This window comes from Mercenaria mercenaria, chromosome 11 (genome assembly GCF_021730395.1).
Source record: "Mercenaria mercenaria strain notata chromosome 11, MADL_Memer_1, whole genome shotgun sequence".
NCBI classification, from domain to species: Eukaryota; Metazoa; Mollusca; class Bivalvia; order Venerida; family Veneridae; genus Mercenaria; species Mercenaria mercenaria.
In genome coordinates, this window is record NC_069371.1 from 21,869,719 (window position 1) to 21,886,138 (window position 16,420).

At 33.7% G+C, this 16,420-nt stretch overlaps 1 protein-coding gene across 1 annotated transcript; it reads left to right on the forward strand.

The window, feature by feature from the left end:
• Nucleotides 1-8,539: 8,539 nt before the first annotated feature.
• LOC123531906 (uncharacterized) lies at nucleotides 8,540-11,228 on the forward strand. The gene is made up of 3 exons (XM_053518252.1): nucleotides 8,540-8,743; nucleotides 9,575-9,769; nucleotides 10,605-11,228. Exons 1-3 carry the CDS (start codon nucleotides 8,570-8,572, stop codon nucleotides 10,968-10,970), a joined length of 735 nt encoding a protein of 244 aa, XP_053374227.1. The 5' UTR covers nucleotides 8,540-8,569; the 3' UTR covers nucleotides 10,971-11,228.
• Nucleotides 11,229-16,420: the final 5,192 nt, after the last annotated feature.

Below are 16,420 nucleotides of genomic sequence, written 5' to 3' on the forward strand. Positions count from 1 at the left end.
ACTAGGTCACTATGTCAAATAATAGAAATAACGATGTCATACTCAGTTCAACACTGGGTCATGTGGGGATAGGTGAGCGATTCAGGACCATCATGGTCCTCTTGTTTAATGGATCTTCATGAAAATTGGTAAGAATGTTCACCTTTATGATATCTGATCAAGTTCGAAACTGGGTCACATGCGGTCAATACTAGGTCAGTACGTCTAAAAATAGAAAAACCTTGTGACCTCTCAGTTACATAATATAAAGTGTCAGACTGCACAAAGTTGTGCTCTTGATCATCCAACTAAAATTGTTAACAGACCTTAGCTTGAAGACATTGCAAGTCTACGCTACACTGTGTATGTCACAGAATAAGTGGAAGCATTTGAACAGGAAGCCCTCTACATCTTGCCCTTTCATCCAAATTCTTTTGCCTATTGAAAATACAGAATGAAACTCAGCTTTTATGGAGCTCTTGCCTACAGGGCAAGTTAATCTGTATTTTTACTTGCCACAAGTGCATTTTGTGTTGCACAGATGTTGAACTGTGATGTATATATGAGCAGAAGTTATTTTGTTATTGTTCATGTCCAGTGGTATCTTTTATAAAATGGGAGAAACTATTACTTGAAAATGTATAATGGCTATTCACTTGCTTCATTGACAGGCCAATCTTATGACTGAAACAACTTTATATTGAAGTCGCTTGTCTTAGGCAGTTGGCAATTGTTAATGATGAGTCATGCAGGCATACATTATAATAATATACCTTTGCTAAATATTGAAAGCAAAGCTGTTGTACAGGATATTAGTATTGAGAGGACACTTATTATTCAGTTTACCAATTATTAGGATATTGTTGTGTATAATGAAGCTTTAAAATTGCCATTTGATTTTTGTTGTTAATTCTCATTTCTGAACTTTTTTTGGTATTTTACTTCTTATTGAATTTGCAGTTCTTGTATAATGTCGTGTTTTGATTTCAAATTTTCTGTGGTTTATGTATTACTTTGTATTTCCAGTTATTGTGTGTAATGTCATTTACTTCTGTCAGATTTGTTGTGGTATATTTAATATGTTACATAATGTTCTCGAATTTTTAGTTTATTTATATCTGAATTTGGAATGTTCCTTATGATTCCAGTATTTACAAATATCACACTTTTTTTTCAAATAACTCTTTAACAGTGACATCACGTTTACCTCCTTACAGGGACCAAGAAAAAGTGCTATGATATTTCATCTATTTTACGCACTGTTGAATCATGTAATTTTGAGGGTATGAAATTTTGTGGTTTCGGCCAAAACTGGTAATTTGTGTGGATATGAATTCATGGATTTCAAATTCTTATCATAAAGTAAGTGGGAGTTTTCCTTGTTTGTTCGGATTTAACTTCATGGGCTGACCTAACCATGAAAGCCATGAAAATTACTTCTGGCGAAACTATTATTTTACAGTGTAAGAAATGTTGGATTCAAACTAAAATACATTGTAAAATCATGTTGTTGTTTTTTTAGCTCACCTGTCACATAGTGACAAGGTGAGCTTTTGTGATCACCCTTCGTCCGTCGTCCGTCGTGTGTTCGTGCGTCCGTGCGTGCGTGCGTCCGTCCGTCCGTCAACAATTTCTTGTCTGCACGATAGTGGTTTCATTTATGATTTTATTTTAACCAAACTTGCACACAACTTGTATCACCATAAGATCACGGTTCCTTTCTTGAACTGGCCAGATCCCATTATGGGTTCCAGAGTTATGGCCCCTGAAAGGGCCAAAATTAGCTATTTTGACCTTGTCTGCACAATAGCAGCTTTATTTATGATTTGATTTTTACCAAGCTGGCACACAACTTGTATCACCATAAGATCTTAGTTCCTTTCTTGAATTGGCCAGACTCCATTATGGGTTCCAGAGTTATGGCCCCTGAAAGGGCCAAAATTAGCTATTTTGACCTTGTCTGCACAATAGCAGCTTCATTTATGATTTTGTTTTAACCAAACTTGCACACAACTTGTATCACCATAAGATCTCGGTTCCTTTCTTGAACTGGTGAGATTCCATTATGGGTTCCAGAGTGATGGCCCCTGAAAGGGCCAGAATTAGCTATTTTGACCTTGTCTGCACAATAACAGCTTCATTTATGATTTGAATTTAATCAAAATTGCACACAACTTGTGTCACCATAAGATCTCGGTTCCTTTCTTGAACCGGCCAGATCCCATAATGGGTTCCAGAGTTATGGCCCCTGAAAGGGCCAAAATTAGCTATTTTGACCTTGTCTGCACAATAGCAGCTTCATTTATGATTTGATTTTAACCAAACTTGCACACAACTTGTATCACCACAAGATCTTGGTTCCTTTATTCAACTGGCCAGATTCCATCATGGGTTCCAGAGTTATGGCCCCTTGAAGGTCCAAAATTGGCTATTTTGGCTTTTGCAGCCATATAGAGACTTCATTTATGGTTTTATTTGATACAAACTTCCAAAATACCTTCAACAACAAGAAATCTTGGATTCCACGACAAATCAGATCCAATCATAGGTTCCAGAGTTATTTTATATCTGATTACCTCCCCTGATTGTAATCAAAATGGATTTATATCAGTAAGTACTTACAGGACTTATTTGAAATTTCATTATTGTTATTAGTTGGACTGAGACAATCAGGGTAGATAACTATGGACTGATTTTATGTCAAATTACCTCCCTTTATTTCAAATTAAAATTGTTATATCTCCATAACTAATGAAGATACTGATCTGAAATTTCATTTATGTCAACAGATTTATTTAGCAGATCCTTCTTTTGTCCACTTACAATATTTTTTTTTTAATTACTTCCCTTTTACGTTACTATAAATAGCTTATTTTTAGTAACTTTTTTATTATTGGCTGTAGGGAAAAACCGAGACCACTTTTCTGTGGTACAACATGGATGGTACCTCCAATTTTTAGGTGTATTTTAACATATCTATACCTTGTAAGATTTTTTTTTCTTTCTGGTTAAATTTCTTCCCTTTGTTGTTCCTGTCCTTTGGACTTAGATATTTTTTCTGAGGACCTTCTAGTCCTCAAGTGCAATGATAACAGGTGAGCGATATAGGGCCATCATGGCCCGCTTGTTTTAAATTGAGACACTTCATGAATTGAATTGAATTGAATCTTTTACTGTGTTGTTTGCCAAGTAAGAGAACTGCTTGTACTATTTACCACGTGTTTCGTATGATGCGGCCAGAAATCAAACCCATGACCTCCCGCACTCAAAGCGGACGCCCTGCCTTTAGGCTACAAGTAGTTTAGCTTAAAGAGATGTTTTCAAACCAATATTGTTGAAAGTAATATACACTTGTATAAAATATGCAGAAATCATACGTTGTAGAAGGTAAGCTTTTCACCATTGATCTAACCTTTTATTTATGTATAATTTTACAAATTTATCAACTGATCCAGATTACCCTTTGGTTATACTGTATATTGTGAATACACATGTATACGTGGTTTAACATAATTAACCAATACGACAATGGAAGACATAATAAATACTGGCCCATTGTGAGTACGACATATTGAAGATCTAATACTGAGCCGTTGTAGATAAGACAAGTTGAACATTTATGACTGGGCCATTGTGAAAATTAGATGGAAGATCTAATACCGACCATCGTGAATACGACAAGTCTAAGATCTAAGACCGGGATAATGTGAATAAGACTGACAGAGAAGATAAAATGCTGAATCTTTATGAAAATGCAAATAACTGGCAAATTTAATATGTGATCTCTTTTAAATCAAACACACAGTAATGGAATAACGTTTTTAAAAGTTTCCTATGACATAACAGCACCGAGAAAATCACGTATATTAAGACGTACAAGACATACAAGGTATTAGTCTCGGGCATAATTGCAAAATGAAATACAAATATATAATAAGTACAGAAAATACTCTTAAAGTGTCATTTACCGTTATTAAAGAACAATACAAAACGATATTGCAATTGTAATATTGCTATATTCAATGAATTTAATGTTGTTGTTTTTTCTAACAGATGAAAGCATTGTTTTAAAAAAAGATGAAACTGATTATGTTTACAAGGAAATTTTTTCAATAATTGTCACAAAATTAATTAATAACGAAATGAAGTCAACAAATTCTTATTTCATGGTGCAGCATGTTCTATTTGCAGCATGTTCTATTAAGAATATAAATAGTTTGATTAATATTGATAACTCCTATCGTCAAATATCGCATTTATGTATATTTATATACCTATGGCGATAATATGTGAAACCCATCGAAAAACAATCAACACCTAAATATTGTAGTCGAGAGAAGGCTGTTTCTGATGCATAAACAGCTTGAAAACGTAAAATATGTTACGATAATGTCGAATCTCCTATTAAAATCTATTAAAATCAAATAATCAAATACTCCAAAGAATACATACTTCTCCCCAAACCTGAGTTTGCTTTAAGACACCCGAAGCAGGAGTGCAGAGTTATTTTCTACGTATGTTTTTGTACCAGCAGACTAGGTGGTCATTAATGTCATCATTGATTAACGCCTACACTATATTTATGTTTTCTGTAAGGAACATTATAGCACTACATTCTTCCACTGAACAGGATTTTGTCACTAATCACATCACTAAAGTTTGTTCTTAATTAATGTTTAGCAAGATTTGATTTAAAATTTCCAATATGTATTTAATTCCTAAATTGCATAAAAATTACAATAAGCTTGTTCCATTGCTTTAAATATAGCCACATATACCAAATTATTTTTTGGTCTGAGACAAAAACAATATATATGTGTATCTCTTCTGGCGACCGCGACTGGATCTGTAAATGACGTCATCAATATGGCGACTGATTATGAAAATAATACTGCTAAATAATGTCGGAATAAATCAATAGAAAGGCTTATATCAGATATCATGTTGCGAAACAAGCGAATTTGGCATTTTTATATATTTGTATTTACACTTATAAGAAAAAATGTATTCAATCCCTTTGGCAAGTTTTAATTGTATCACATCCACCTAATTTACAATACATTTTTACATGTCACTATTAACCCTTGATATTCATTATGTTCGAATAATCTTGCCGAGTTGAATTTTAAATACGATTATTTCCGAAAGCTACAAGCAATATAACAGGTATACACTCAACAAAATTCCTAATCAGTCAGTTTATATTTGTATTACTATTTTGCCAATAATGCAGGTATTTACACGAAATTTCACATGCCGACATTTGAATAGGTACTGCAGCTAATTATTAATTTATTTTTGGTGACTCATGGCCAAAGTAACCGCATTAGGCGTTTTGCCTAATATTGGATATTTTGCACGTACAGCGCATGTGCACCAACATGCACGTGTTCGTTTACAATTTTGGCATTACTGACGAAAGTCCAACTAGAAAAACACGTTATTTGTTTATAACTGTTACTTTAATGGTTATTTCCATTTGTAACCTTATTTCCGTTTACAAGAACCTTCACTCGTTGGTTATCTACCATCCGCGCTCTTTTTTCGAAATTTAACCAAAGTACAATTCATTGAAATGACCGATTTTGAATTTTGTTGTATAATTCCGACAGCCCGGGCGCGTTGCTCTTGTGTCAATTTAACGATGATATGTATTTTTCTAGTAGGACTTTCGTCAGTAATGCCAAAAGTGTACATTAACACGTGCATATTGGTGCGCATGCCATGCACGTGCAAAATATGCTAAATTGGCCAAAACGCCTAAAGCGGTTACTTTGGCGGTAAGTCGATCAAAAATAAATCAATAATTAGCTGCAGTGCCTATTTAAATGTCGGTATGTGAAATTTCGTGTAAATACTTGCATTATTAACAAAATATTAATGCAATAAAAACTGACCGATTAGGAATTTTGTTGAGTGTACATACTACTGAAAACTGCTTTAAATCAGTACATAGAATGAAAGCAATTTCAATGAAAATTTATATATCTGTTAATATTAGTGTATGTGCAATATGCACGTATTGTTTAGCCAGATTACAATATAAGCAACAATGAGGTCTGGAGAGGTTTAATAGAAATGTTCAATTCAATGTGCAAACGTTCATAGCAGTTATTTCCGCAACTAACAACAGTAGGGCAGCACGGGCAGGTGGAAGTGTTGTTGTAACTGGAACAAAACAATTTTGTCACTTCTTTTCTCCCATCCTTTCTTCGGCGAACCTCCACACATCCCATACGTTACTGTGATACTTTGCGCTTTTTCGCGTAAATGCAACGTTTCAAGAATGTTGCCTCTTCAAACCTTAACAATACATCAGCTAATGTATAGTTTAGAGCATGATAAAGACATGGCTTTAAAAGACAACAAATAAAGGATCATAGTGCAAGAACACCTACAAAAACAACGTTGGTATGTTAACACCAGTTTATTCAGCAAATCTTATCTTTCTCCCTATATCCATTCCATGTTCCAAGGTTATAGAACAGTATTCATAAAAGTTAACGCCGAGATCTTATACACACATTGGTAACTAAAGGTATGATATTTCAAACACATAACTGCTGGTGTAAATACCTCTCTGCTGGTCCTTTAGGGTTATGGAATCCATTCAATATTATCATTATAGAATTTCCCTTAAGCTTGTGCTAGGGGATGTGAGGGGTCTGTCACATTATCTCTCATGGACAAACGCAGTCTAACCTAGTCCTAATATTTTGCTTAGTTACGTTCTTTGCATCCAAATGATATTCTTAAAGCCTTTATCAATGAATCATTTACACATGCACTCTATGTCGATGCGGAAAGCAGGGCAACAGTAGAACATGATTAAGGACAAAAATTAGAGCAGCTCAGTTCTAGTGGGCTTTAAGAACTACCTATCGTGGCATCTTCAACCTCTTTCGTTAGACCGATCAAAGAGTAAAGTGTAGCTTCCAGTTATAAAAGAGTTATAACAGGACTGAACACCATACATGCTCAGTAACCCCAAATAACCGTGTCATATGCCCTTGTAGGAAAATTGCTATGAAAGCTGTTAAGTAATTACTCATAATGGCCGTATTTCGATATACCTTGTCACAGGTGTGGCTTTAAATTGCTAAATATAAATAACGATAGTAACATTTTAGTAGAATATTCCCGCATTTGATTATAACGATAGTCCTGCGAAAGCATTAAATTGTTCATTTGAATGCATTGTTAACATTTTAATCTAATTGGTGAAAGTTTTCAACGCTCAAGTAAATCCGTTTATTTCATCAATCTTAAATATGGAGATACGATTTTCCAGAGCGATGTAGAAGCGTCCGAAGAAGTGCAATTTTTTAAAAAAGTATTGCATTGAAATAAAAAGAGTAGCGCAATAAAAAAAGAGGTGTTTAATAAAAAAAGAATAGAGCAATAAAAATGGCTTACTTACTCGTGGGAACGACTTGCTATCTCGTTCCCACGACATAATAAGTCGTTACCACGACATAGCTATCTCATTCCCACGAGTTAGTCAACCAATCCAATTTTGCGTAACATGCATTTATATTTTTTGTTATAACTGATAATTAACTTCCCTTTGTAATAAAGTCGCCATGATGGAAGACGACTTGGAAGATTTCATGCTGAGAAGAGGGGTTCCCTCCGAAGTGATTCGAAGGATGATCACAGGTATAAAAATATAACAAACAATTTGATTGGCTGACTAACTCGTGGGAACGAGATAGCTATGTCGTGGGAACGACTAACTACGTCGTGGGAACGAGATCGCAATACATTTTTTCACAAATGCACTCCCCATTTTATATGTCGTTCCCTTGACTTGGTATCTGGTTACCACGACATAGCTATCTCGTTCCCTCGAGTTAGTATCTCGTGGGAACGACATAAAAAAGAGAAGCGCAATTAAAAAAACGAGTCGTGCATGTCACCTTTGTGCCACCTTAGTATATAGACTAAAGAAATCTTATTTACTGACTGAGGAAACCTTGATATTTTTTATTTTTCATAGGATTTCGCCAGATTTTTTACTGACTTCAATTTTTTTTTCAGAAATTGCATATACATTCTCGCAATATCTTTCCACATGGGGTTCAATAGCCGTCAGACATTTTGTTCAATAGCCGTTAGATATTTTGAAATTGCATATACATTATCGCAATATCTTTTCACATGGAATTCAATAGCCGTTAGACATTTTGTAATTAAATGACTCAGTAGTGGTATAAGATGTTAAATTAGAAATAATTTAAGCAAAAGAGTGCTTTAATACTATTTATGCACGATGGGCGGTAATACGTCGGGAGTAATAATTTGTACGACGTATTACCGCCCGAGTGTATAAACAGTGTTTAAACACGGTTTTGCTATAAATTATTTCAATTCTAATATGTCTTTAATCTAAAACAGAAGATAAAATATAGTAGCGCTCTCTCTTGGTCGCGAGAAAAACTTTGACGTCACCGCACCTTATCGTGACGTCATTATAGCGTAAGCGTGTTTTAACAAAGACAAGCATATTAGAAATTTCAATTATTTTCGAACGGGATTACAAACGACGATGCACTACTTGGTATACATCTGTAAATCTTCATAGTTTCAGATGCAAAGATTAAATGCAGAAAAAGTAAATGCCGACGATCCGACTCTGATTAAACTCATTAAAGAACATTACATTGAAAAACCATCTGAGCTGTCATACAACTTAGAACATCCAGAAAATAGAGACCCATCCTGTGGACAGACAGCTTTTATTGATGACTTTATGAACCATAAGGTAATATTTCTAAACAAGATTATTATGGAGAGTTTTATGTCACTTTCGAACTTAAACAGAATCATATAGAAAATGAGGTCTTTTGTGAATGTTCAACAATTTAACTATGCTTATTTGTTCTTATCCGATACTAGTATTTGCGTGTCAAGGTATACCTTTGTATACATATGTAATATTAAATTACATCTCTTTTCAGCAAAATGCTATATTGTCGATTTTTGTTGGAAAATTGTTTCTACTGATCAAAACAGATAAGAAGTACCCTATTTTTTCATTGTTTTCACCAACTTTGGACTGTATGGAGAAAAATATACAAATGCTAAGACCAGTCTTTATTACAACGCTTAACAATGAAGAGCGAAGATTTCTATTAATCAGTGAAAATAAAAAGTATATATGCTATTCCAGGACAAAATCAATATAAGCGAGATGATACAATTTTCGAAACATAAACAGTTTAAAATACTGGAAAATCGTTGTTTGTTTTGTGTTCATACAGAAACTAGTAAGTGGTATCATTATTTAGTTATTAAAATTATATGAAAATTTACATGTAGGCCTATATCTTATTTGTGTTATCGTGACAACCGACATTCAAATTAACCCATGCGCATGAGATGATAGATGTTTCATTACATGTTGTTGAAATATTAGAATGAAATATATGTGGTATTTTCACGAGTCTTTTGGTAACATTTCTTGTATTACGATCATTGGTTACGTTTAAAGAACCAACCAAGAAAACCGCTTCTGACATCAAAAACTTTAAATGAATGTAATTATATTGTGTCTAATGCACTATACAGATATAGAAGAATGTATATTTTACAGGAAGGCGGGTTCTATGTTGACTGTGGCGCCCACGCTGGGGAGGTATTTTCAAATTCCTTGTTTCTCGAAAGGTATCGTAACTGGAATGGTATACTTATTGAAGCAAACCCAACAGTCTACAAAGAACTAAAGAAGAAAAACAGAAAAGCTTTTACCCTGAACGCATGTCTTAACGGAAAGCCATATCCTTCTGTGGTAATAATTTGTCTTAAACCTATCTTATGTAAGATAGGACCACTTTTGCTTCGCATTGATAAATTAAAGGTGAATAAAGCAATAAAAGAAAAAAACATCGGTTTTGAAGAAGTATTATGATATGATATAATATAACAATGTCATAAACATTCATTGAATTGACTAAAGATGATCATTAAAGAGAACGTTCAAGAATTTCTAAGTTGGATTAAGGTAGTTCTGCACGTTTGATAAACCGGAAGTGATGGCGTAACGTAATTTATCCGGAAAACGTAGAATTTAGCCTGGATTCGGCGTACGGATATGAAAATAATTTTATGCATTAATGACAACATGTGAGTAAATTTATTAAAATAGCACTGTTACTATATTTCTAAAGTCAAAATATGATATCAAAATATATGACACGTTGAATAATTCAAAATAATGTCTCAAAATTAGCGTGAAATATTCGGTTCAATTTAATCATGGTCAAATATCTCAAAAATAAGCACATGGACCTATACATTGTATTTCATCACAATATAGGCCATATGTTAATTTACAACTGTGAGAAGTTTCATCAAAATCTACATTGTAGAAAAATTTCTATTCACGAAAATGTCCAAATTTTTCAAATCAGTCTAGCAAAAAATCAAGCACACGACCATATCTTTTTTAATTGCTGAATTTTCTAGGTATATTTTGAAGTTTTGAAAAATCGGAGTTTAATCAAATTTTACATTGTAGAAAAAAGATTGATCCAAACGTACAGAACTACCTTAAAAGCCTTTGCCAAAACTTCGAGCATATGTCAAATTCTTACATGATAAAAAAAATCTGTTCTTTTATATAGATGACCTTCTTAGAGGATTCTTGGTGGGGATATATTTTAGATGGAAATCAATCAATGTCGTATAAAGGAAGGAGTGGCACAGGCCGTTATGTGGAAATCCAGTGTTTCCCATTGTACTCTATTCTTATGGCGTTAAATCAAACCAAAATTGATTACTTCAGTTTGGACGTTGAAGGAGCCGAGGAAAGCGTGCTTGACAGCATACCTTGGAGCAAAGTTGATATAAGAATGATGTCTATTGAATATGATAAGTGGCCAGGTGGAAAGTATGCATTAAAGGCTTACATGGAAAAAAGAAGGTACAAGTTTATGACGGAGGTTAGCGTATCAGCAGCAGCAGATATCATAGTGTTAAAGGAGGATTGATAAAAAGCGTAGTTGTAGACAAATTACTTTCATGTTTTGGTCATCAAAGATACAACAAATATATTTTTATTTGATCTAGATATAAATTTGTTTGATTTCGTTAAATCTTCTTTATATAACACATCTCTCAAATATATGTGATGGATTTTTGCGGTGAACGTACTTATGTTCAACATAACAGAGACTGAAAAAATTGGTAAGTACATATACCAGTAAACCATCGACCAGTTACGCATAAAGTAAACTTTATCCGGGATAGGGTATAGGTAACAAAACATGTTTGCAAATTACAAAAAAAAAAAAAAAAAATAGAATTACAAAATTCATTCTAGAGAAACCTCGGAGCTGAGCTTTATAAAACACTTAACTAGTAACCTTTCTTTGATTATAGGCAGTGCTAGTTTTCAAAACAATAGATTATATGACACGAGTTATATGTCGAAACTGACGACTGTTTCAAACAATGAAATGTACAATTTGAGATCAAGTTCACCTAACTACATTGCATTATGTACAAGACCTAACACAAACTGTTATAATAATACATTTCTTTACTTTTTTTATAAACGTTCGGAAAAACATGCATATAACTATTCGCAACGTTGATAGTCTAAAATGTTTTAAAGAAATGAACAAGACATATATTTATAGTAATTTACAGAATTAATTATTGTTCCTTTTTTATTACAGTTAATGAATTCGTTGTACAATACCTTTTATTTTTTCTGTTTGTGATACGAATCTCATTCGTTAAATGTATGAATGAGGCATCATCTTATTATATCGTGTGTAAATTTTGATGGTATATTTAATTTTGGTTGTCTGTTTCAGTGAACATAGATATTTCATTTTCATTTTTTAGTACATGTATTGTATTTTGTTGATTTTATTTTGTAATTTACGAAAGTCACATTTGAAATAGATGTATATAATTGTTTGTATATTTCTAAATGTGTTACCTTCTTAAAATAAAGATACATTTATTATTATTAAAACGTTCAGTCTTTGGTTAAGGAGGGGCCTAAGGATTTATTTCATATAATGCATTTTCTTCTTTTTCTTATTTCTTAGAACAAAAATTCACAACTTGGTGAAATGTGTGAAGAAATTCACTTCCTTTCTTTGTAATAAATTAAATCATTCTTGAACTATATCGCTTCTAATTCAATGGGAAAGAAAACGGATACAAAAAAATAATTGCTCTGTCTGTTATTCCTTTTGCTGACAATTTAGTGAAAGAAAGTGACACAATTCTCTCTCTCTCTCTCTCTCTCTCTCTCTCTCTCTGCGTGTGTTGGTGTGTGTGTTGGTGTGTGTGTGTGTGTGTGTGTGTGAATCCGACTGTCCAAAACTCAGGAATATTACAGTATATAAATCAAAGCACTGAGAGGACTGATGTGGGAAGCGGTGGACAGCTTTTGGTAATGGGCATGACCAGTTAGCTTAAGTTTGGTGATTCTAGTTAAACTACTTTGGATTAATAAGCATCTTCAACCTTTCTTTTACCAAAATCAAATGGGTAAAACTTTGCTTTTACTGTGTCAAAGGTGATGAAATAATATGAGCAAAGCTCGTATGCTTACTAAAAATTTGTGAGTTTTTGTTCATTTTGCTCAAAACCTTTTTTGAATAATAAGCGTTTTTTTTTTAAACAAATCAATGGAAAACACCCTGTTTTTACCTGAACAAGGGGAATAACAGTAAATGTGAGCAAAGTCATCGACTAATTGATAATTATGTGTTATTTGGAGATTCTAGTTATAACAAGAGATTGTAGAACACTTGCATGACTTAACTGTCAAGGAACAGAAATTATTTGGTCACTGTGTACTGGACAATTAACGTATTGATCTTAAATCAATAATCATGAGTCATTTACCAGTCTTAAATGACCTCCGTTTAGTTTAGTTTAATCATATTTTATTGTAATTATCACACAAGACATTATGGTAAATGTACATCAAGACAATAATATACAGATAATATGTAGAGATATATATACAACAGCAAATTATCATTACATCAAGACATATATAATACTACTGTACATTAAGAGATACATTCGGTAACTTAGTAAAGGTGCAAAAAATACAAAAGGGTTGGACCACAAGTCTCACCAACATTAGAAATCGGTCCGTCCCTCTGTATCAAATGTAATCTTAGACCAAAGCATAATCTAGTTTTCTGGCAAAAAAGTTCTATTGTCAATGTGATATTGATCTTTGACCTACTGAACTCAAAACCAATAGGGGTCATTTGCTGGTCATAACAAATCTCCCAATCTCATGATCCTAGGCCCAAGCGTTCTCCAGTTATCATCCGGAAACTGATTTGTCTACAGACCGACCAACATCAATCATTAAACATTAATATTTACAATATACCCATCCTCCTTCGAATGAGGACAGTTAAATTTCAAATTAGAAGATGCCCATGTCTCCCTAGTCCCCCAATGCATTGTCGTACTAGGCAAGAAGTCAATAGAGGATAGGAGCGAAAGACAAAGAAACACTAATGTTTGGCTGCAATAGAGATCATCTTCTTGGCATGTCCAATCACCCTATTAACTTACAAAGTTCTGGGTCAAATGGTTCTCAGGTAAACCGTGTTCCATGTTCAGGCCCCTGTGACCTTGATCTTTGATCGAGTGAGCCCAAAATCTACAGGGGTCATCTACTCTGCATATCCAAGCATCCTATAAGTTTCAACATTCTGGGTCAAATGATTCTCAAGTTAGTGATCCAGAAAGAGTTTTTCCATCTTCATGCCTCTGTGACCTTTCTCTTAAGTCAAGTGACCCCAGAACATTAAAGGTCATCGGCTTTGTCATTCCTATCATCGTGATTGAATGTTCTTTGTCAAATGATTCTAAAGTTATTGGTTGGAAACTGTTTTCATATGACCTTAACTTTTGATCAAGTGATTCAAAATTCAGTAGGGGTCATCTACTCTACATGCCCAATCATCCTATGAGTTTCAACACTCTAGGTCAGTGGTCATCAAGTTATTGATCAGAAACGGGTTTTCAATGTTTAGGCCCCTGTGACATTGACAGGTGATTCTTTCCAAATGAGATCTCAGCTTGGTAAAAGCAGGCTATGGATATATTATACATAAATTACATAGATAAAAGATACTTCAGAATAGTTCTTAAACTAAAAACAACCATAAAAGAATATTTACAATGAAATTAAATGTTTCATTCAATTTTAAAACAACCAAAACAACTACTACTATCTTCAATATCAGCACATATCATGATCTTCGGGTTGCATTTAGTCGATTTTAGCTGTAGTTTAATATAATATGCCTCATAATCATGCCAATATGCATGTTTTAGTGTTGTTATATTTTCTGGTCCTTTGGGATCACGGAGTTCATTCAACATATGTGTCATAAAGTTCTGCTTAAGCTGGCGCTAGGGGCACATTTCATTACCTCTCATGAACAGACACAATCAAACCGAATCTAGCTGCTATTATTCTTCTTGGCTGCATTTTATGCATCCAGAGGATCTCAAGTTTTTACGAATTTTATTATTCAAATTCAAATATTAAAAACTGGAATTTTCCAACTTTGTTTGAATGATCTCAATTTATTTCATTGCAGTTTTCTAAATCCCGTTGTTGTATAATTATCCGAGAAGAAATCGTACGTCAGAACGTAATATTTGGGAACGAAACACCGCAAATCTACCGGCGATTAAAAAGGCGAATTTGTTAAAAATAATGTTTCTTTCGAATTAATTATACTCTTTAATGATATGTAAATCACAAACACCAGCTGGAATGTAACATTAAATCAAATTGAAGTGCATATACGATCGTATTTTCGGGAAACAGGTACGATTTCCTAACCCCCCCCCCCCCCCCCCCCCCCCCGTTACGGCTGCAATTATTTTCCTAAGTCGTGCAAATAAAAATTATCTACGTAAATATTATGAAATGATCGTATCTTTCTCTATGAAAAATAAATAGGCTAACACCTCTTCTGTTGATTTCATGCAATATATCTTTCCATAAACCCATTTCTATGCTACACTGTTCAACGGATGCTTGGGTGCAATTTTATCCGAAAATAGAACGCACGCCGTGCTAGTTAGAGACGTTTTCTGATCATGTGACCAAAACAAGCTCTTTGGTGTTGTTATGATAATAAAATTTCGATTAACTTTTCTAACAGTAACTAAGTTTTAAATTAAAACGTTCACAAAAGACGCAACTTGGTTTTAATACCGATTATAGATGTACGCGGATGGTGCTGAAGTAGCCTACTATACTGTATTTTCGTAGGTTATTTCAAAGAACTAAAATTTTTATAGCTCTTTGCTTATTTATAGTTTATTTTGGTCATGTGATGAAGAATTATTTTGGTCGTGTGATCAAAGCAAGCATGCTCATTTTCATACGCGTTGTTTTTGTTATAAAATACAGATTACAGCAAATTTGTACTTAAGCAGTGCATTTTTTGATAAAGTTGAATCTCAGAAGTTTCGATATGTATTGCTTGGTTTAAATTAGAACTATAACTAAACAAATGACACGTGGCGTGCTGCATCTACAGCCAGTCTGTACGCTGTGGACATTTTTGTTAACGGCAAAGTTCCAGTAAAATACAAACGGCAAAAGAATATAAATTCATATAAATGAACGTTCGTTTTCAGTATGATCGTCTTTAATAAGAAATATTTCCGTGTATCATGCCATTTTCCCTTTTCATGAATATCTTTCTTATTTGAAGACGAGACATCAAAATATTGACAAACAGCATAACCGTGTTTTTGCATAAAATAAACATACATCGGCAACGACTTGAATAATTCTTCCTTGAAATCTTTATTTCTAAAAATGTATTATCCAAACGTATAAAGCACCATAACATTTTATTTGGAAAAAGTTCAAGGCTCAAAACCTCGAGGTAATCTAGAAAACTAGCGGAGGTATGAAGTTAGGAAATATACCATCGGAAAGAAATTTTTTGCGGTTTAGCTTGCTCTATTTCTGATAAAAATGCCACTTACCTTGAATTTTCCGTGAAATCTGGCTCTGGAGCTGTAATTTTTATCAGTGTTAGACACCATTCCTTGTCACTGAAGATTGTCACAATAAAATCTATATGTTAGGATGTATTCAGATAACCTATATCACATGTCTATAATATGCCAAATATATGAGATCATAGGACTTAGTGCCAACCATCTAATGATTTACATAGATAACATTTATTGATGTACAACATCTATGCTAATACACAATGAAAAAACAACATCGTTTTCTAGGACGATTTTACTCGTTCAAAACCATTTTTCTTACAAACAGAAAGATTGTCTTTCATGGCATTTCAGACTAATTGTTCACATTCACAACTATATTGATACAGCGCAGTACATTATAAGTTCGCCTTCCGACACTTACTACAGCGGCCGGAACACTCCGCAGACCACCTTATTG

Bases quoted from the DNA above. Each gene is read 5' to 3' on its own strand.
- LOC123531906 (XM_053518252.1), top strand. From the start codon at position 8,570: ATGCAAAGATTAAATGCAGAAAAAGTAAATGCCGACGATCCGACTCTG. The intron at 8,744-9,574 runs GTAATATTTCTA...TATATTTTACAG, and splicing joins ATGACTTTATGAACCATAAG to GAAGGCGGGTTCTATGTTGA. The intron at 9,770-10,604 runs GTAATAATTTGT...TCTTTTATATAG, and splicing joins GAAAGCCATATCCTTCTGTG to ATGACCTTCTTAGAGGATTC.